This window comes from Lampetra fluviatilis, chromosome 31 (assembly GCF_964198595.1).
Source record: "Lampetra fluviatilis chromosome 31, kcLamFluv1.1, whole genome shotgun sequence".
Lineage (NCBI taxonomy): Eukaryota > Metazoa > Chordata > Hyperoartia > Petromyzontiformes > Petromyzontidae > Lampetra > Lampetra fluviatilis.
Window position 1 is genome coordinate 5,673,271 of NC_136305.1, and position 20,525 is coordinate 5,693,795.

Here is a 20,525-nt window from a genome sequence, read left to right on the forward strand (position 1 = left end):
GCAGTTCATAATTTTAGCGTGCTAGTCCAATTCTCCCACCGCAAAGGGCTTCTCTTTACCTTTGGTCGTCACTTTTTTATTTTTTTTGCCAAATCAGATTGCTTCTATTGGTTGTGTCAACGTATCGAACCACCAAAGGTAATTTGAAAGTCCTATCCAGGCCCTCGGTAAGGGAAAAAACCTTCCCCACCCCCTGCTTTAAATAAAAAAAACAACAACAAATGAACTAAACGCACGTTACAGCAGTTAGATTTTTGGCATTTTGGCAACTTTTGGCAAATGTCACTTTCAATGCGGTGGGCGGTTGGGTGGTGGGGTGGGGGGGGGTATTTGTGAGGGGGCAAAGACATCCCTGGGTGATGCACACAGAGGTTTTATTCAAGGCACGACTTCTATTGCACGGAATGTCTCGGTGCGGACGCCGCTCCGTCTCCAGCCGAGCCATCCTTCTCGTTCGGCTCGACCCACTCTTCCACCTCGGCACCGCCTGGCCGCGCGTCGCGAAGCAGAACTCGCTCGCTCGATCCCGAGCCCGCAGCGTCGTTGTCATCCCTGGACGGGCCGTCGTGCGAGAGGCCCCCGGCTCGGACGTTGGGAGGCGGCTTCAATCGTGGGACAGCTTCCGACGACGCCAGGATCCTCTTGGAGGACTCCACTTCCGGTTCCGCGAGAGCACCGCGGCCGTTGCTCTCTTGCGTGGCGCACCAAGTCAACTTTCTCTTCGGTGCCTTCTTTTTGTTGGCAGATGACGCGGTGCCGCCAACTTCAGCTGGGTGGACTTCTGATCCCATGCCTGGCCTCGCCGAAAGCGAGTGGTGCTGCTGAAGAGCATTGTAAGGTCCGCCATCGGCCGCCGCTTGAACCCCACGGATGTTCTGGATCTTTGTGAACTGCGTCTTTGAGTCTCGGTGAAGACGATAATGCGGTGGGCACTGTTGATGCATCTGGTCACTTGTCACGTATGGTGCGGGCAGCATCTGTAGGCAACTAAAGGAAGCCTGGCTATTGTTTGACGCTTCCGTGGCCCAACTAATGACTTCGTTTTTACCAACACCATCGCCGGCGTCACTCCTGGCGAGGTGACAGCGTTGCATTTCATCGCCTCTCTCCGATCGCGTCTCGTTTCGAACTTCCCTCACTTCTCCGTTTCTTCTGCTCTTGTCCGAGCGCGTCGCGACGTCCGCCGCGTCGGCCACGCCGCTCTGCGCTCCGCGGCCGCCCTGCCGTTCGTCGCGAATCATCGGCGGCGCCGTGCGGTAGCTGGGAGCCGTCGTGTCGCTCGTCGCGTTTGGCAGCGAGCGCGCCTCCGCTCTCGACTGATCACGGGACGGCCCACACCGCATCGCGTTGTGCATCATCGACTGGACCGTGCGATACGGTTTCAGGGCTCCGAAGGAACACAAACGCAAGTCGGGGGCCGGCAGAGAGGACGCGTCAGCAAAATCGCGGGAGCCCGTCGCAGCGAGAAACAAAGGACCCGCGCCGGCATCAGCCATGTATTGAGTCGACACGGGTCCACCGAGGTCGCACGCCGGCACAATGCTGGCGCGACGGGCAAAGTTGGGGTTGGCGTCTCGCGCGTGCGCAGAGGCGGAGACGAAGGAAGGCGCGAGTGCGCCGGGGTGAAGTTTGACGTCGGGGTTCGGCACGTTGCGAACAAAGGCCCGATTCGGCTCTGGGTGGGATCCGCGGAACGAAACCGGATAATTGTCGGTGGGGGCGGTCGGAGTGGGCGGGTGGAGGGCGAGGGTGCAGGGCAACGGTTGCTGACCGAGGGTCACGTTCGGCGCGACGCCCAGCCGCGGCGCCACGTAACCGGCGAGCGCGAACGGCGGCGGTACCCCGGGCCCGCTTACACCAACGAAATTCACGAGGCCCCCGCCGCTCATGAAAAAGCTCGCACCGCCCTGACCGCCGGCCGTCGGGAAGTACGGCGCCGGTTGCGTCAACAGCGGCGTCGCGCGGCAAGCGGCGGCGGCGTCGTCGATGACGAAGATGTCGTGGGTCTTCGAGTCCTGGCCCCCGCGGATGCAAAGCGGCGCGCGCTGGGTCTGATGGCAGCCTCCGTCGGTCGTACCGATCGCCGAAGAGGCAGCGGCGCCGGTGGCGCCGGCGGCGCCGGCGGTGCAGGGCTGCTGCTTCGAGCACGAAGCGGCGGGGTGGTTGTCGCAGCCCGCGGGAGAATTGCTCGGCGCGTCGCCGCACTTCTTGACTTGATTCTGAGGGATCTGCGAGAAGGTCGTCGGCCCGGCGTAAGTAACGCGACGTTGTTGGGGAGATAGTGAAGCTTAATTGTAGCCGACGCACAGCAGCACACCGACGCGTCGAAGCTACGCCATCACATTTCTCACTTACGTTTACGAGTACGTACGGGGAGCGGGAGCGCAGTGGTTGGCACGCTGCGCCACGAACCCGGCGACCCGCGTTCGATTCCCGCTCGCAATTCATAACACCACCAGTGACGATTATCTGAACCGGTCCTGGGTCTCCCCTTAGTCGACTCGGCCTCAAACGAATACCCGATGCAGTGTGTAAAACATCGGCACATGAGAAGACAAAGGTGGCTGTGCGTGGTACTGGCCACCCACCCCCACATGCGCTGTACCGGCCTTCATAGGTGATCTTTTACAGCACTTGCCCCAAAAGTTTATTGAGGCTATACGGTGGATGTTTAGTCCTTTTTGCTCTGTATGTATATTTAGCCAGTGGTCAAAATGTAAATGTAGCATTTGCGGCAGTAAAACACTGCAATAGCCTATGCTCATGGACGTTGCCCCTCCATGGAACGCCGCGGAATAAGAATTGGAATCATTGTGGAATGTGCCGGACAGGACGAGTTTGGTGCTATGAGAATAATTTTTACCGGCACATACCAGCACATGCATGTATGTATGTTGAACTTCTTTAGCACCGTACGTAGGCAACCGTGCTAATCGGGGGTGCAGGCGGAAGGACAACAAACTAAACACAAAAAGCAGTTCTGAAGAAATGGAGTTTTCAATCTAGATTTAAAAGTGCAGAGCTCCATTGGCTTTGTTAAGATCGGAAGGAAGAGCGTTCCAGACGGTGCGAGGCACGCGATGAAAGGAATAAAAAAAGGGTCGTATTGTCGGCTTACCTTCCAGTTGCGAATACGCTTCATCCTGTTTGGCGATTTCTCCATGATGTCTAGGAATTGTTGAGTAAGCTCTGTAGGCGGGAGACACAACTCCACTTGTGACATAGAATTGTTCCCTGAAAAAAAAAGTCTACAAATATTTTTTTGGGCTTAAATCTAGAAGTTCTAAGCATCTAATAATGATAATAATCGACCGTGGGGAGTTTGTCATCCGGCAGTGAATTGATAAGCGCTGCAAACAACTATTATTCATACTTTTTTGCGGTGCGTACAGCGGTGGTGTGGTGGGTTGATGCCACCGCGCTATGAAACTAGCCACCTGAGTTCGATTCCCAGCCACGGCCAACACCAGCGGGGGGCAGAAGGGGGGGGGGCATTCCACATGAATCGACAGTCTAGATTTTATTTTGACGGCTTGTGTTGTGGTTATTGCAAACATGATGCCTTGTATAAAGGTGTCAGTTTTGTACCAGTTTAAAGGGTAAAAACCTACTACTATATTTTGCCAGTGGTAAAGGAGGTCTCAGTGTAAATGCTTACCCCGAGCTCCAAATACTCTGATAGTGCGCTGTTTTTGAGTTGTACGCCTTTTGGCGTCATCTGGTCCAACACCAATGGAGACTAGGCTCTAAGAAAAGCTGTCTCGGGTGTGGACCAATCAACTTCAAGGACAGTGCATATCATTACCATTATCAGAGTTGTTTCTTTTTGTTTGCATTTTGACTGCTTGTGTTGTGGTTATTACAAACATGATGCCTTGTATAAAGGTGTCAGTTTTGTACCAGTTTAAAGGGTAAAAACCTACTACTAGTCTAGATTTTCTTGAACAAAAATAACCGGCGAGCAATATCCACATGCAGGCCTCAGTGCTACGCACACCTTGCCCCACCAAGTAAGGGGGGGGGGGGGGACACGACAGCTGACAATTGGCTAGACCACAAGCAGGGCACCGAAACGGGCGAGATGAGACGTCTGCCCGAAACGCGCTTCGGATTCGGAAGAGGCGTTCAAATGATTAAAACCCCTTGGGCGGGTTTTACCAACGACTCATCGGCGCTCACCGTCCAGCAGCTGCAGCGTGACGGAGGTGTCCACGTAGGCCCACCAGGGCTGCCCGTCGCTCGACATGGGGATCTCCCAGCTGGACCACTTGCAGGCCAGGTGGATGCAGACGCACGCCACCACCGACGGGGCGTACCGCAGGCACAGCGTCGTCAGGTGCAGGCTTCGTTTCCCGCCGCCCCAGTTTTCGCGCGGATTCAGAGCGGCGGGAAGAGAACGGAGGAAAAGTGGAAACGTTACGATATTTCAAAATGTAAACCCCACCGCCAGCCACCCCCCCCCCTCCCTTCTTCACTTTTATCCTGCAAATATTCTGCCCCTGACCATTACCCCGACGGTGGTAGGACAGTGAGCCCAAGTGCTTCAAGTCGAATTTTTTCGATTTAAAGCTTTCGTGACTGCAGGGATTCATCTTCTTGGTTCTTTCGGTAAAGTCACGTGACTTTACCGAAAGAACCAAGAAGATGCTTCAAGTCGGTCCGCTATTTGAGGGCGGGTCCTGGCTCCAGACTGTGACATGATCGTGACCCCCGTTTCCCTCTCGGATGTCTGCGTTGTGTTGCTTGTGCGTACGTGTCAACATGTGATGTGCTGCCCGTGTCAATCGACCAATCCCTGGACACCCTTGAGTCTCACGTGAACTATAGATACATGTTCTTATTTTACAAAACAAACCAGAAGCATAAAACAAATATTTCCACGTGCATGGACACAGAGGTGCACCCTGGGTGGAAAGAGGGGGAGGAGGGGGGCGGGTAAATCGAGCACTCCTTCCCCGCCTCTCACGAAAAAAATCTCATTGTTAAATTTCACATACCATTTTTGAGATTTTATTTTTTCCTTCATCAACAACGAAATAGGTTCCGTCCTTCGTCTAAGCCACAAGTCTAATTGTTGCGTTGTGTCAGCCGCTTTAAACAACTTATCCCTCCTCCAAAATGTCACGTTGCGAAATGAACAACGCAGAGTTTTTAATTCGCAACGCGGCGTTGCCACCACCACCACCACCGGCGCACAGCAGTCGCTCCTCACTCTCGAGGGAGGGGAGGACGACTCAAGAGGCGCGGGGAGGAACCACAGATGGGCGGGAGAGGCAGCAGCCACACGGTGAACCAGCACCAACAATTGCCCGAGTTCTGCAGTCCTCTATATGTGGACATCTGCGAAAAAGAGCTTTGAAGCTTATGCGATTCCTCCGGTATAAATAAATATTCTCATTCCGATATGGAGGTAATATCAGCTAATTCGTGAGTATTTACACGTGGGAGGAAACCGGGGCACCCGGAGAAAAACCCATGCGTGCGAGGGAGCAACGCTCTATCCCGCACAAAATGGAACCAACGGGAGTCCACATTTGCCGTATCGTCGTCTCCTGGCGAGCCAGAGTATGGCACCTCGCCGCCCACGCTAAGGGGGTTTTTCACAGTATCTGTGTGCGATCCACCAACCCTCGTCTCCACAGAGCTGGATTACAGGCCGTGCAAAGTCACCACCGCCTGGTGATAATTTAACGGGAGGAAAACATTTTTGCCACCTCCACATTTTTTTTCATTGCATGCACAGCCCTTTTATTCAAGGCCTCATCTCCAATTCTCAAAATCTGGACCCCTTCTCCCCCCCCCCCATTAAATTTGTGGAAAATCCTATTATCTGCAGGTCACCCTCGCATTAAAGGACCATGTATGTGCGTTCATCTAAACGAGTTGTTTCCATCTCCTGGTGGAAATATGCTTGGATTGGATTCTAACTAGCATCTCTATTTTTCCACGGATAAGTCATTCCAAATGTGGAGGCAAATTCAACCAACTGCCCATACCGATGCGTGGATAAGAGTCGCCCAAAAGTCACCATTCATTGGCAGTGGTCAATCCACTGCTAGATGAAGGCCTCTCCATAGCCGCCACCATTTCCTGCAACCCTGCGATGAAGTATTCCACCACCCGGCAACCGGCACGCGAGTCGATTTCATCGTTCCATCTCCCCGCTGGGCATCTTCTCGGACGCTGCGTTCCACTCCTAGGTTGCCACTGCCTTCATTATTGTTTTGTTTCTCCCCGAAGTGGCCTCCAGGAGGAATGCATGCACTCCTAATATTATCTGATCCCCCTGCTCGTCGAAGAGGAATTACCCAGAAGTGTCAGAAAATGCAGACCTATTATCCGTCAATAAATGCGTCGACATTGACATTGTGGATATACAGCGCACCGTGGATGAGAGCAGGTTCACACACCGTTACATTGACCACAATGGGCCCCACAAATAATTAGTGCGTGTGCCTTCCCCGCACAACTCCCCGGTGTTCATTACAACCACATGAGAAGCAAAAGTGTGCATTTGTACCACGACAAAATGCTTCATCGTTTACCCGTTTTCCACCGGCACATCCCAGCCGTTTAACAAACCGATGAGACGCCGTGACCTCGCGCGAAATGTGAATCTGGCTCGGGGGGTGGCCAAGCAGGTGCCAGGGGCGGGGAGATAATGAAGCCTTCGCTATGCGCGACGTCAAGTCGGCGCGCTGTGAGGACGCTGTGAGGGAGCTGCGAATACGCCGCGTCACAGCGGCGGCACAGCGACGGCACCGTCTACACACGATTTGTTCGTTGTGCGCGATGTCGGCGGAACGGCTCGGCTTCTGCAGTGGAAAAGAGGCATCGGACACAAAGAGCCCAAGCCCGCAGTGGAGCAACGTGCAGAGTAAAAAAATTATAATTTACCAGGCAAGGCCCACTGAGCTATGCAGATATTTTTACAGAAGCGACCTGGCCACAAATGATAGCTCAACGAAGTGGCCAATCGTGTGGAAATGTATCACAGCCAAATACTCTCAACGCGTGATGTTGATGATAAATGCGGAGGGAACAACCGGAGGACCCGGAGAAAGATCCACACGACCACGGAGAGAACATGCAAACTCCAAATATATAGGCGGAAGGGTCAGGATCGAATCCACGATCTTCCGTATACCAGGGGAGGTAGTTAACATCTCGCCACCATGGCACCCCATTGAGAAATGCCTCAAAGGAAGACGAAAAAAATGATTTAAACAGTTTCTTTACGTTGATCTGAATATTAGATTGCAACACTGTTTCTACTGCAGACGCTTTGCACAGATTGCCGAACAAATATCTCGTGAGCTCAGAGGCAAGCGGCAGTGATGTCAGCGAAAGTTCACAGATTTCAGACGGAACCCGGCCAGCCAGAGGTAGAGCCGAAACTCAGCGTGCCAACACGGAAGGGTTGCCGCGATGTTTGCCGACACTCCCGATGTATTGTACCATGTGCGATCCGTATCATCAATTTAGTCAAATATCGTCGTTACGTGATTACTGTTTCGATTTAAAGCTTTCGTGACTGCAGGGATTCATCTTCTTGGTTCTTTTGGTAAAGTCACGTAGAAGGGAAATAATAAAATAATAAAAATACAACATAATAAAATAAAATAATAAAATATTTTATTATGTTTTATTTTTATTACAGTACTTTATTATTTCCCTTCTACGAGACTTAATAAATAATAAAATAATACAAATACAACATAATAAAATAATATAATAACTTATTTTATTATGTTTTATTTTTATTACTTTATTATTTCCCTTCTACGTGACTTTACCGAAAGAACCAAGAAGATGAAGGTCATTACTGTTGGTCATTTAAGTTTCCAAAAATTATTTTATTTCCTGACAAAATATATATTCTTGGGTCTTTCGGTATAACGCAACAATTAACGTGGGTTTAAATAAATACTGCAGCTATTACCAATTAAATGATTTGCAATTTTTTTTTTGTAACTAACAGCGTCTTGGTTATATGACAACGTAAGTCTTGTAGTCGGTGTAGCGGACAGCATGCCTTCGCAGCATTACAGTGTATAAAAGTTGGAATGATTGGAAGGTTTATGATGGATTTATGCCGCGTGAACTGCAGTTAAAGAGGTTTTAAATCACCTTGGCTTGTACCCGGAAGTACAGAAAAAGACAAAAAACCCATTCGGCTAGAACTGGGAAACGCAATTTTACAAAGCTATGACAAAGTGCCGTCACGACCGTCGTCGCACATCGTGAAGAATTTAAAATTGCGTCGTTTCGTGTACGGTTACATCGCGGGAACCCTGCAACCTGCAGAGACTGTCGCTGGTTTTTTAACCACCTGTTGGTAGCCATGAAATAGGAAGTGTGCGCCAAATCCTTGCTGGCTGCAAGGCAAGAAAGTCAAACAAAACAGGAATGAAGTATTCGCGAGCTCGAAACAGTGGGACGTACGCGAGGAAACACAAGTACGGGACTTGTGCCCTCGCAAAAGGAACCAAAAAATTTCTGCGCTCTGTCGGCCAAAAACGCAGCAGCAACAGCAGCCTTCATCTGTAAACCATACGCCTACGTTTCTTCTCCTTCTTGCTAACAGGCTTTCTGCTCGGTATGTAATTGATTCACCATCTCGCGCCTTTCCCCCAGAGATTCGATGAAGCGTCACATTCTGCAACGCGATTTGATGCAAAAAAACAAGCGAGCGTCTTTGCCTCGTATTGTTTGCACTGTTTGGTGCACGATGGCATCAACCGCTCCTCACGGTCCTGCAAAGCATCTCACTCCTGCGCCACGTGCCGAATCCATCCCTCCATCTCCCCGGTGGGTGCCCGTCTCAGCCAGTTCTCTCCTTCGGCTGCGATGCCATCGGCGGTCTGCCGCACATCGGCCATCTAGCGATGTTGCCCTGCTGAAAACGTGCCGCTTCCTTCCATCCGGCAACACCAAACCACTGCTGGATAAAGGCCTCCGCGCTCCACGTTGGTCACGGCGGGGTCCTCGGACCATACTTGACCACACTGGGTAGTGCAATTTGACGACGGAGACTGGTAAGGGCTCCGGTTTGGACGTCGCTAGCCACTGATGTCAGCAATGCCTGGGAATGAAGATTGGCTTCGCCGGTTTGATAGCGCGTTGAGCTAACCACGGCACGCCGCCCACTCCACCCAAACGGAAATTATTTGATATATTTTTTTATTGGGTAATTGTTATGACGTGCGCGACCCCTGCGCAGCAATACAACACTGGGCTTCGTTGCACATTTGAGTGTGTCACTTGCCTTGCGCAGCCACTTCGTTGGGATTGTTTACAAATGACACGGGGGAAAATTACAGGTTCGGTCTTCAGTCCCATAATCGCTCACGGAAACCTATCATTAGTTGGGACACCGCCCCCCCCCCCCCAGTTGATGTGGGGGACACACTTCCCACGGCTGTCACATGCCTCCCGTCATCTCAAGTAAGGCACCTGCCGTGGCCGGCATTATTCTATGGAATATCTCAGATTTTTAGAGCTTTAAAAAAACGCTGGGATAACTAGCGGCGTAATTTTTTTTTTTACTAATTAAAACAGGATAACGTGCCATTGAATAGCGTGTGTGTGTGTGTTAGTTAGATTCAAATGACGGTATTTATGGGTTTTGAAAACTGTCTGCACAATACAGGGGCTGGATATAAGCACACCCCCGGGCCAGCTGTGCGGCTTATATCAGAAGTACCGTGCTTGTGTCAGGAGTTAGGCTTTACCTTCTCCCCCCCCACTAGGGTAATGTAAAAACACGTTGCTTATATTAGAAACGTGCTTATATACAGTGTGCTTATATACAGGTTCCGCTGTATAAGCAAACGCTACCTGAAGGAAATCGGAACGAATGAGATGGCACGGATTGAACAATACAATACAAACGAGACAAAAACAATTGCATCGAACCGTGACGACGAATTGTGACGGATTCATCAATTCGTGGGGGGTGATGGGAGGGACCTGACGAATTCCGTGCCTAAAAATATCTACTAAACTATTTTTATTTTACCAGGTAAGGCCCACTCAGCTATACAGCTCTTTTTCAGAAGCGACCTGGCCACAAATGATAGCTCAAAAAGTGGCTTACCATTGGAAATTTATAGCAGCCAAATACTCTAAACGCATGTTGATTCTCATTGTGGAGGGAAAAGGCGGAGAAAAATGTACGCGACCACGGGGAGAGACACATGCAAACACCAAATATACAACTGGCGTCAGAGTCCGGATCGAACCCACAACTTTCTGCATACCAGGCGAGGGAGTTAACATCTCGCCACCATGGCGCCCCTTGCTATTTCCGTGCCTACAAAAATAACAAGGATCGTAGTTCAATGTCGGTTCTGGAGTAAGTACCTGAACCTTCACTGTGCAATGTACGCTACACATATCTGGTGATGCTGCTGCTGCTGCTGCTGCTGCGATGGCAGTGGTGCACAACCACAGTTAACAAAAAAACTAAAACTCAACACACTCGTCAATAACACTGTTACGCGCTCTTAAAAGTACAAGAATATATAACGGCCGACGTTTCAGGCGACGGCCCTTCTTCATGGCACAACCATTATCCGGCACGAGGATGGAATGCTCACCTCGAACCAGCTGGCTGCACTTCACAACGTGAGTGTGTGGGTGAACCACGGTCACATCGAATCCTAGAGGGGGGAGAGAGGGGGGGGAATAATACAATGAAAATATAATAAAAGATCAGGAGTGAATTTTAAACACCCAGTAATAGTTTAAAAAAAAATATCAGGTGGATGTGTAAAATTTAATTTAAAAAGTCACATCTTAAATTGTTTTAGATAATCAACTGGTAAGCTCCTGCGTGGGTTTTCGCTGCCTGTGCTGTTGTGGGGGCCTGCGATGCGTTTTCTATTTGCACCGCTGTCCAAAGAAGATCCCAGCACACGGGGTGAAAGGGACGTCATGCCAAACGCATCAGAGACCTAATCGGTAAGTTACCGAAATCATGTTGAAAAATATTATTTATTTTACAACAGTTTTGATTTTGTTTTCTCCTCCCGATTGATTGTGAATTGTGCCGTCGGCATTACGTCGCGAGACAAAAAGCATCTCACGGAAAAGTGCAACCGTCTTGTTGGGAACGGCCCACGGAAACGGATACCACAGAGCTACCTCTGAGTTCCTTTCAAGTGAACTCTGTGCAGCACAAAAGGGAGAGGAGGAAGGGAGGGGGGAGTAGCATTTTCTCACACGCCATGCCACTGAGAATAATGTTCAATACGTGAGTGACAGTAATATTTTTTTATTCTCAGAGCTAGAATTTATCCAAATTAAGTGCAGAACCAAATGTACTGCGATTGGGTGTTTTTGTTCATGCAGTCATTGGTGACCGGGCTGAGACCATCGACTCACGACACCAGAGAACCCGGTTAAATCACCTGGACTTGTATACTTTAAAATATCGTCTGATAAAATGTATTACAATCAGCAAAACATTATTGCTGTGGTTTTCCCACTTGATGATGATTGCTTGTGTTGCGATCGAAACGTCGTGATTTAATTTATTTGTATTTATACCTACGTGACTTTACCGAAAGAACCAAAGAGTATAAAATGTATTACATTGGAGTCTGTTCGCGGAGGCTACGTACCTGATGACGCATACATACCCAGTGTTTGCAGAAGCATTGTCTCTAACATTATGAGGTCCTGCGCTTTCTGCAAGTATGCCTGCCGAAAAACACCCACGCCAAAATATACAAACCACGCCAACAACACCATTGCTGAGAGCACTTGTTTGCAAGGTACCAACCATCAAGAATTATTTTAACGTGTGATTTTATCTGGCGTATCATTCACTCAACTTGCATAAAAAAGAATCGCTCCAGTGAGAATGTGTACACCTGCACACGTTTCACACGAAGGCACAGGCAGTTACAGAGAAGCAGGAAGCAAGGCAGCCAGAAGCGGCTCTAACATTTTTAAATCCTTTATATTAAGTTCACTTGCTTGCTTGCGCGCTTACGACCGTGCAAATCTTTCCGTCGTTTTTTAACCCACTTCCCGTGATCCAATCGAGCTGGCATTTTGCACACAGACTCGTTGTGCGTGACAATGAATTTTCTTGAAAATTTTTTTCCATAACTTTACACTTTTTAGGAAAATGGTTTTTATATTTAATTACCAATTGCTTAATGGTGGCAGGCAATCATCTGACCCATAGGTGGCAGCCATCTCAAGCCAGAGGACGAGAGGACTCTAGCCGCCACGCATATAAAGGATTTATAGTGAAAAACTTAGTTTTTACGGGTTAATTTTTTCGTAAGCTCTGCGGTCCTACACCGAGATCTTTGGACAACTCCATTAACCCTTCCCCATTTCCGCTTTGTCATCGGAACGAAACCGGAAGAAAAAATAAAACAACTTTATTTAGTGCCGAGGCTCCCACAAGGCCGTGCAGAGTTTGGCACCAGCTAACGTAGACTGCGGTCGTGTCGCTACTGTTCTCTGCGGCGCTACGCCTCTCTAAATAAAAATAAACGCTGAACCAATTGTGCATTCCGAGATTCAGCGATGAACGGGACCCTCACCATGCAACTTGCGGACGTCTCGGTTACGGGAAAGGGTTCATTAGTGTTTATTCGTACGGCCAACATTGAAAGAGCAAGAACTGATACGAGCAAAGCATCGGCGAGATGTCTGATGAGGGAACTAAGAGAGGGTCAATGGAAGAGGCTACGGGGTAAGAGGAAGCAAACGGATCTGTTGGTGGGACAACGCGAGCGGTTGGAAGGGACTCTCCCGTGACAGGCGTCGAAGATCGGCAACGACGAAACGCGTCCATCAGCGGAGGACATCAACCCTCAGATACGACGATGACGGCTTGGATAACGAGTGGCATTTATATGGCGCTTCTGGGGCATTCTAGCCAGGGGGAGCCCCCCACTGGCAGCTGTCCCCCTTTGTGGCACAAGGTGTAAGCAGCACCAGCAATTCGTCTACATTAAATGGCTATTATTTCCCAATTAAGTAATTTTGTAGTAAATTTATCACACGACAAACTTTTGGAAGTGACGCCGGGGCACGCGTGACCTACTCTCTTCCCGAAGAATGCCACACGGGATCTGCGTCGTGCACACCGAGGCAGTTACGGTTAGAGCGCGCGCAGAATTAACCAGAGCCGCTGCTGGGCTTGAACCACCACGGACCCCTTGCAATGCGTGCCAAAAATCACGGCTACCACCAGGCCGTGTCACCGCCCCACGAATGCCTCTAGCGGGACGGATCGCAAAAAATCGACGCGGCAACTCGGCCGACTGGAAGGGCATTTGGGGCTCATTGCAGAGGTTCTTGGTTTAAACCCCGGCCACCTCAGTTAATACCGCGCACGCATTAACCGTCAAAACACGTGTCGCCTGCATTGGACGCCATGGCACTCGTTAAAGATTCCGTGAACCGATTTTAATAAGAATAGGCCCGTGTGTGTGCTAGCGTCACTGTTCCAAACTCGTCAAATTTGAAAGATTAAACTGCAAAATGCGCAACGTCGCCCCCCCCCCTCCACTACTGGCAGGATAATGCTCACTGGCAGGCAAGTGCTGCGTCACCTCATGCCACACGGGGGGTCTCCAAGGCTGAAAAGTAAAAAAAATACAATTCTACTGGTCATTAGAATAATTAAGATTCGACGCTAATGTGCTTTGAGATGCCGTGGCATTTACAAGCAGCGCGCGATAAGATGCAAATCCTCATTTCTAATGAAAAGAAATCTCAGTGCCAGTCGGCTCCAGGCCAGTCTGCTGCAGCGCGGCAGCACCTCCCCGATGGGACGCTCTACGTTGCCGCCCGTCGGCAAGATTTTTTTTTTTTACACGGAGCCCGATTATGCACGCAGAACATGCCCATGGGAACACATGTGATCGCGTGTGCAAAAATACACCGCAACCGATATATTATGCCAATGTTGCTCCAGCCAGGTGCGGAAACCCAAGGTATGTCAGTGAAATGGCAGCTGCCTGCAAACTCCGCCGAAAATGTATCCCGATTTTGATGACCATCTGGCAGAACGCATGTGATTAATGCTATGTTCATAAATAATGCTGTTACCTAATACACCGGAATGCACCTGAGCTCGATCAGGCCTCAGAAGGCAAGCAGGCTTGCTGGGGCCTGAATAGTAACTTAGATGGGTGACCACCGTGCATTGCCAGGATGTTATATTGTGGCTGCTATGGGCTGTGCTACAATGCGGGCAGCAGAGTGCAGTGCATTAGATGAGTCTGCTCTACAAAGCAGGCCTTTTGATTTAAACAGGCCTTTGGTGGTCAAAGTAGCAAATGAAATCAACCTCGGCAGTTGAGGGCTAGACAGTGCTTGGATGGAAGTCCACCACGCACGCATAGGGTGCAATAGGTATACAAGGAGGACAACAGAGGGCAGTGTGGGAAAATCTGCCGTTGTACTGCACTTTCCATGCTCCCATGTCCACCTATACAACCCGTCTTCACCGACCGGCCCTGACCATGATGGTGAAGGATTTCTTAATCATTGCAACGACCCGAGGGATAGAATGACGCATCTGGGAGACACATCTATGGAGGAGATGGAGCAATGAAATCAGCTCGTGCGTAGGCGCCGGGTGATACATCGTATTGAGCGTTGATAAAAGTGGGCTTGCCCAGGGCACGTCATTTAGAAGGGTCGATGGCCGGCGGTCGACAACAACGATGGAGTGGCAGTCAAAGGAGAGAGCATGCCCGAGAGGACGTGGACCATGGAGATGGAGCCATGAAAATAGCTAGTGTGAGTACATCAGATTAATCGCCGCGTTTAAAGACCCTGAGAGATGGAGGCGGTTTGGGGAGGTCTTCATCTAGCGGTGGATTGCACTATTTTTTTTTACCAGTTTAGGCCCCACTGAGTCGGATTACAGTAGCTCCTTTTCAGAAATGACTTGACCAAAAAAGATAGCTTAACGAAATGGCTTATCACGTGGAAATTTACTTCAGCCAAATACTCTAAACGCACGTCGATTCTAAATGTAGAGGGGAAAAACCAGGGGTGCCCAGAGAAAAAGCCACATGACCACGGGGAGAGAGAACACGCAAACTGCAAATACACAACAGGCGTCATTATGGGGATTAAACCCACAACCTACTGTATACCCGGTGAGGCTGTTAACATCTCGCCAACGTGGTACCCACAAATGCATGTTTCTAAATGTGGAGGGAAAAAACGGAGGACCCGGATAAAAATCCACATGGCCTCGGGGTAAGAGAGAGACACGCAAACTCCAAATATACAACCTGCAACCTCCTGCATTACGGGGCGAGGTAATTAACATCTCGCCATCGCTACTGTGTGGGGTGAAGGGCATACCACGTGTTTCGGGTTCAGCGGAGCCTCGCGGGGAGCCAGGCAGGCCTGCGCCACACGGATCACATGCTCCAACTTTCGAGGCTGGTCTTCCACTTTGGCGGCGAGGAAGATCGCCGACTGCGCCAGCAGCTGAAATGGGAAGGCAGGCGGAACGCTTCGTTGAGCTTTATAGAGTTGCACGTCGCAAGCGCCGAGGAAGCAACAGGCGATCTGGAAGGCTGCGGCCGGGCAGTAAGCCGGTGCGCTACCAACAATTGCCCCCGCTCTGTAGTCATCTTTATATTAAAGTTTTTTTTCCGGCCAATTAATGAGTGTTTATACATGTCGGAGGAAAATCGCAGCACCCAGCGAAAACCCATGTATACGAGGGGGCAAAACTCTACCACACACAGAGGAGATGATTGTTATTAGTTGTACCGCATATTCTCCTGGCAAGCAAGGGTACGGCACCTTTATACCCATTGAAACAAAAAAACGAAAACTACACGTATATATGTTTTACTGATATTAGCCATGCCCAGGAATGGAAATGACGTTCAGAATGCAATGTGCAAACCATTGCCTCCACCAATTTGTACTTCCACAAGCGTGAATGATGTAAGAGTCGTTATGTTATCAGGGTAGGCTTGGAATGCTCTCCTATGTTATGTAATTCTCTGTTATAAAGTGTCTCTAGAAGACAGTCTCCTAAACCTTTGAGATGCAGTCATATTTAGGCAATGCATAACGCTGCTTCTTTAATCATTAAGTATCTTGATACTGGCAAAAGGGGTTCCATAGCCACATTCTTATGAATTTAAATAGCATATCGAATTTAGGTCGCCAGGTTCACAGTGCAGGAGAATGAACCACTGCATATCCGCTTTTCTCCATATTTTTTCTCACGGTTATATCATACTGCTATTAAAAAATGATGCATGCCTCGAGTTTCCTGGCTGGCTGCTGGCTGAGCTACTCTGCACCACCCGCAACTGTAACTCTGTTGCTAGTGGCTGCTGCGGGTCTGTTGCCACCGAAGCTAGCCGGGTAACTGGCTAAACGAGATTATCCGCGTAACAAATAACCATTCAACCGAGTTGAAACGTCGGAAGTAGTAGTTCGAAAGACGTAAAATTAGTATAGTAATAATAAAGACACCAAAGAGGTGGGAGTAAGGAATATCGGAGACTGACCACGGTTAATTTAAAATCCCTCCAACGTTGCAATACATGCTCCTAATAATGTAATTCTTTTGCCGGATTTTTGTGTGGGAAATCCTCCAGAAACATACACGTTTTACTTACGTGTTTGTGAACGTCTTTGAACGAATGGAACATGAAAAATCTGTGCATGTACACAATGGCCGTGTTGATCACCAGCTGGGGCCTGTTCAGTTCGTCAAGGGTGGAACAAGTCAACAACACCACCACGAGTCCTGGCACAACACCGAGTGTGCAATGTACACGAAAACACAATCATAAATGGCATTGACACAAACATACCAAAAAATTTGTAAATAAAAAAAATGTGGCCTTAATTTTTTTTTATATAATTGGTAACGTTTCTGGTAATGACAGCTATTGTTTACAAGGGCTGGAGTCTGCACTTAACACCAATAACGTCACACATTAAAAACGTAATATTATTATTTTATTGCCACTGTTATAGGGGGGGCACAACTGCCAACATAGCACAAGCAAGAACAGCATCGCCAGATAATTTGATTTAAAACATTAAATTGGTCAAACCGGCTTAACGCAGGACCCGCCTAAAAAGTGTTGAGACTCAGTGAGGCTTTCCTGAATATAGCCCGTTATTATATAAAGTACGATAACACTACATCATTATTGTAACTGGACAAACATCCCAATGCAGGAATCTCATGAAAAAGGTTTCTTTGAGGCTCACCAACGCTTTCCTGAAATTAATATACACGCGGTATAAACGATGCCATAGGCAACCGAGGGCAATGCAATTAAATCCGTTGTACTGTACTTCTACCCCCCCCCCACCTTAACTTAATATGCGCCGACCAGTGGAGAAGTAGGCTAAATAACCCCCAAGGATAAGGCTGCTTATAAACGACGAGGACTGAAATTGGCCCAACGTGATGTAGCTGCAGGGGATGCTCGCCTGACATCAAGGCGTGAAACCGATGGGGTTTTTTTCTCCTCCCATTACATTAAAGCCCATTATTGTAAATTTTAAACAAAATTTATCTCTCATTAAAATACACACTCAACATTACACAATTAATTGGCCGCGCATACCAATTAGAAGACCCTTTCTGAAATCGAGTCTCAAGACCCAGGCTGAGCCGTTCCCAGAGAGGGCCTTTAGATATTCCACCCATCGACTGGACGGATGCCTCCAAGTAACTTCCAATGTTAAGATCATAACGCCCCCACCCCCCTTTCATTAACGCAGTATTCCTGCCTTACTTACACCCCCACAAAAATGACAAAAACACACAGGGCAATATATATTCTGCTTTGTCATGCAGGTGGGGGGGGGGGGGGCGATCCATTTACAGATACACAGCGCCCAGGAACATCCAATGCCCCCCTCCCCGCCCGCCTTTGTAACTTTCTTCTAGTGGGCGCCGAGAATCCGAGCCCGGTGGGGGGGGGGCTCACGGGAACGACTGCGCCCCCCCCATCTCCCGGGGCGCATTCGTGGACGCGTTCGAGATTGGGTGGAGGCAGCAGATGTGCGAGCCGGCCCCTTTGGGAGAGAAATTTGTTTTTTAAATCCACCGCTCTTTACGTTGACGGCTCTCTGTGTGTGTGGGCAGGGCGGGGTGGGGGGCAGGGCGGGGTGGGGGGCAGGGCGGGGTGGGGGGGCAGAGCGGGGGGGGGGCAGAGCGGGGGGGGGCACAGGGCGGGGGGGGGGCAGAGCGGGGGGGGGGCACAGGGCGGGGTAGGGGGGGGCAGGGCGGGGTGGGGCAGAGCGGGGTGGGGGGCAGGGCGGGGTGGGGGGGGCAGGGCGGGGTGGGGCAGGGTGGGGGGGCAGGGCGGACTGCCCCCCCCCGTCTCTCTCTCTCCATGTATACAGTGCCGCGTACTGTATCGGCGATCCCTTGCCACGTGAGAGTTGCCAACCACGGCAAGAATATGAGCGCAGTGTCTCCCGAGCGCACGCGAAGCGGAGAAGAAGACGAAACACGAATGTGAGACAGGGTGCGTTGCCTTGGGAGTGCCGTGTGGACATCACACGACAACCACCCAATCGTAATAATGTCCTGCGGTGAGGCTTACACAATCACCCCGGGTACAGCCTCGACTGTTACACGAACCGGTATAAAAAAGATGATCCTCGTGGGAGGAACAGGAGGCCACACATTCCACGTGCGAACGATGCGAGCGAGCGAGCGAGCACGTGGGATGATCACAGCACACAACCCGTGACGATGTAGAGGAGGAAGAAGAAGATGATGATGATGGTGATAACAACACAATTGGATACACGTTGAGGCGCTGGCCCATGTCTTGGACGAGCGTGGCGGCTTGCTGTCGGTACAGGAGCTCGCGTTCTGCGTCAATGCCGGCGAGGCGAGACGGAGTGGAGTCCATCTGCTCGCGCGTGAAGATCCACGGCCTCGCCATGGGCACCCCGCGAGGGACCTCGCGCGGGATGACTCCGAGCGCGGCTGTTCGCGCCGTGATTGGTTGCGGGGCCACCACCCCCCACCCTCAGCACCACCCCCAGCACCACCCCCACCCTCAGCACCACCCCCACCCTCAGCACCACCCCCACCCTCAGCACCACCCCCACCCTCAGCACCACCCCCAGCACCACCCCCACCCTCAGCACCACCCCCAGCACCACCCCCACCCCCAGCACCACCCCCACCCTTGGCACCACCCCCACCCACAGCAGCACCCACCCCCACCCTCAGCACCACCCCCACCACCAGCACCACCCCCCACCACCAGCACCCACCCCCCACCACCAGCACCCACCCTCAGCACCACCCCCACCACCAGCCTCACCACCAGCACCAGCACCACCCCCACCACCAGCACCACCCCAACCACCACCCCCACCACCACCAGTAGCACCACCCCACCACCAGCCTCACCACCAGCACCACCCCACCACCAGCCTCACCACCAGCACCACCCTCACCACCACCACCAGCACCCACCCCCACCACCACCAGTAGCACCACCCCCACCACCACCAGCACCCACCACCACCAGTAGCACCACCCCCACCACCACCAGTAGCACCACCACCACCACCACCAGTAGCACCACCCCCACCACCAGCCTCACCACCAGCACCAGTAGCACCACCACCAGCCTCACCACCAGCCTCACCACCAGCACCACCAGCACCCCCACCAGCACCACCCTCCCCACCAGCCTCACCACCACCACCCGCACCACCAGCACCAGCACCACCCCCACCACCACCCCCACCACCAGCACCACCAGCACCAGCCCCCCCCCCACACCGTCAGCGGCGATGTGACGCTGCCAGCGCACGCCGCCGCCGCCGCCTTGGGTTGAGATGGGGGGGAGGGTCAATCAGTGCGTGAGCGAGTGGTGGATTTTCCCCTGGATCGAATCACAGTGAGTGAGTGTGGATGCTCTGGATCGGATGACAGTGAGTGTGGATTTCCTGGATATAATCACAGTGAGCGAGTGGTGGATTTTTCCCCTGGATCGGATCACAGTAGTCAGTCAGTGATTATTTTCGGGATAGGATCACAGTGAGTGAATGAGTGATGATTTTCCGGCACGGATCATAGTCAGCGAGTGATGATTTTCCGCATGGGATCACAGTGAGTGTGTATTTTCAGGATTGGATCACTTTGAGTGAGGATTTACAGATCGAATCACAATCAGTGAATGAGTGATGATTTTATCGGATCGGATCACAGCCAGTGAGTGAGGATTTCCTGGATCGGATCAAAGTGAGTGAGGGCGTTCTTTATTGGATCACGATGGGCGAGTGATGATTTCCCTGATCGGATCACGATCAGTGAGTGAGTGTGGAATTTCCGGATCCGAATCACAATCAGTCAGTGAGGATTTCCTGCACCCGATCACAATCAGTGAGTAAGTAATGATTTCCCTGATCGGATCACAATCAGTGAGTGAGTGATGATTTCCCGGATCGGATCACAATCAGCGAGTGAGTGATGATTTCCCGGATCGGATCACAGGCAATAAGTGAGGATTTAC

General features: G+C 50.8%; 1 protein-coding gene across 1 annotated transcript; it reads right to left on the bottom strand.

Annotated features, from left to right (window-relative positions):
* Nucleotides 1-329: 329 nt before the first annotated feature.
* LOC144943478 (uncharacterized) lies at nt 330-19,000 on the bottom strand. The gene is made up of 9 exons (XM_078870948.1): nt 18,799-19,000; nt 16,638-16,719; nt 15,355-15,483; nt 11,646-11,706; nt 10,602-10,664; nt 8,333-8,378; nt 4,180-4,343; nt 3,119-3,189; nt 330-2,228 (listed from the first exon to the last, which is right to left on the bottom strand). Exons 1-9 carry the CDS (start codon nt 18,936-18,938, stop codon nt 393-395), a joined length of 2,592 nt encoding a protein of 863 aa, XP_078727074.1. The 5' UTR covers nt 18,939-19,000; the 3' UTR covers nt 330-392.
* Between the last annotated feature and the right edge of the window lie 1,525 nt (nt 19,001-20,525).

Coding starts and splice junctions, on each gene's coding strand:
- LOC144943478 (XM_078870948.1), bottom strand. CDS start 18,938: ATGGCGAGGCCGTGGATCTTCACGCGCGAGCAGATGGACTCCACTCCG. Junction 11,707..15,354: donor CGCTGAACCCGAAACACGTG/GTATGCCCTTCA, acceptor GTTTTTCGGCAG/GCATACTTGCAGAAAGCGCA. Junction 10,665..11,645: donor AATGCTTCTGCAAACACTGG/GTATGTATGCGT, acceptor TCCCCCCTCTAG/GATTCGATGTGACCGTGGTT.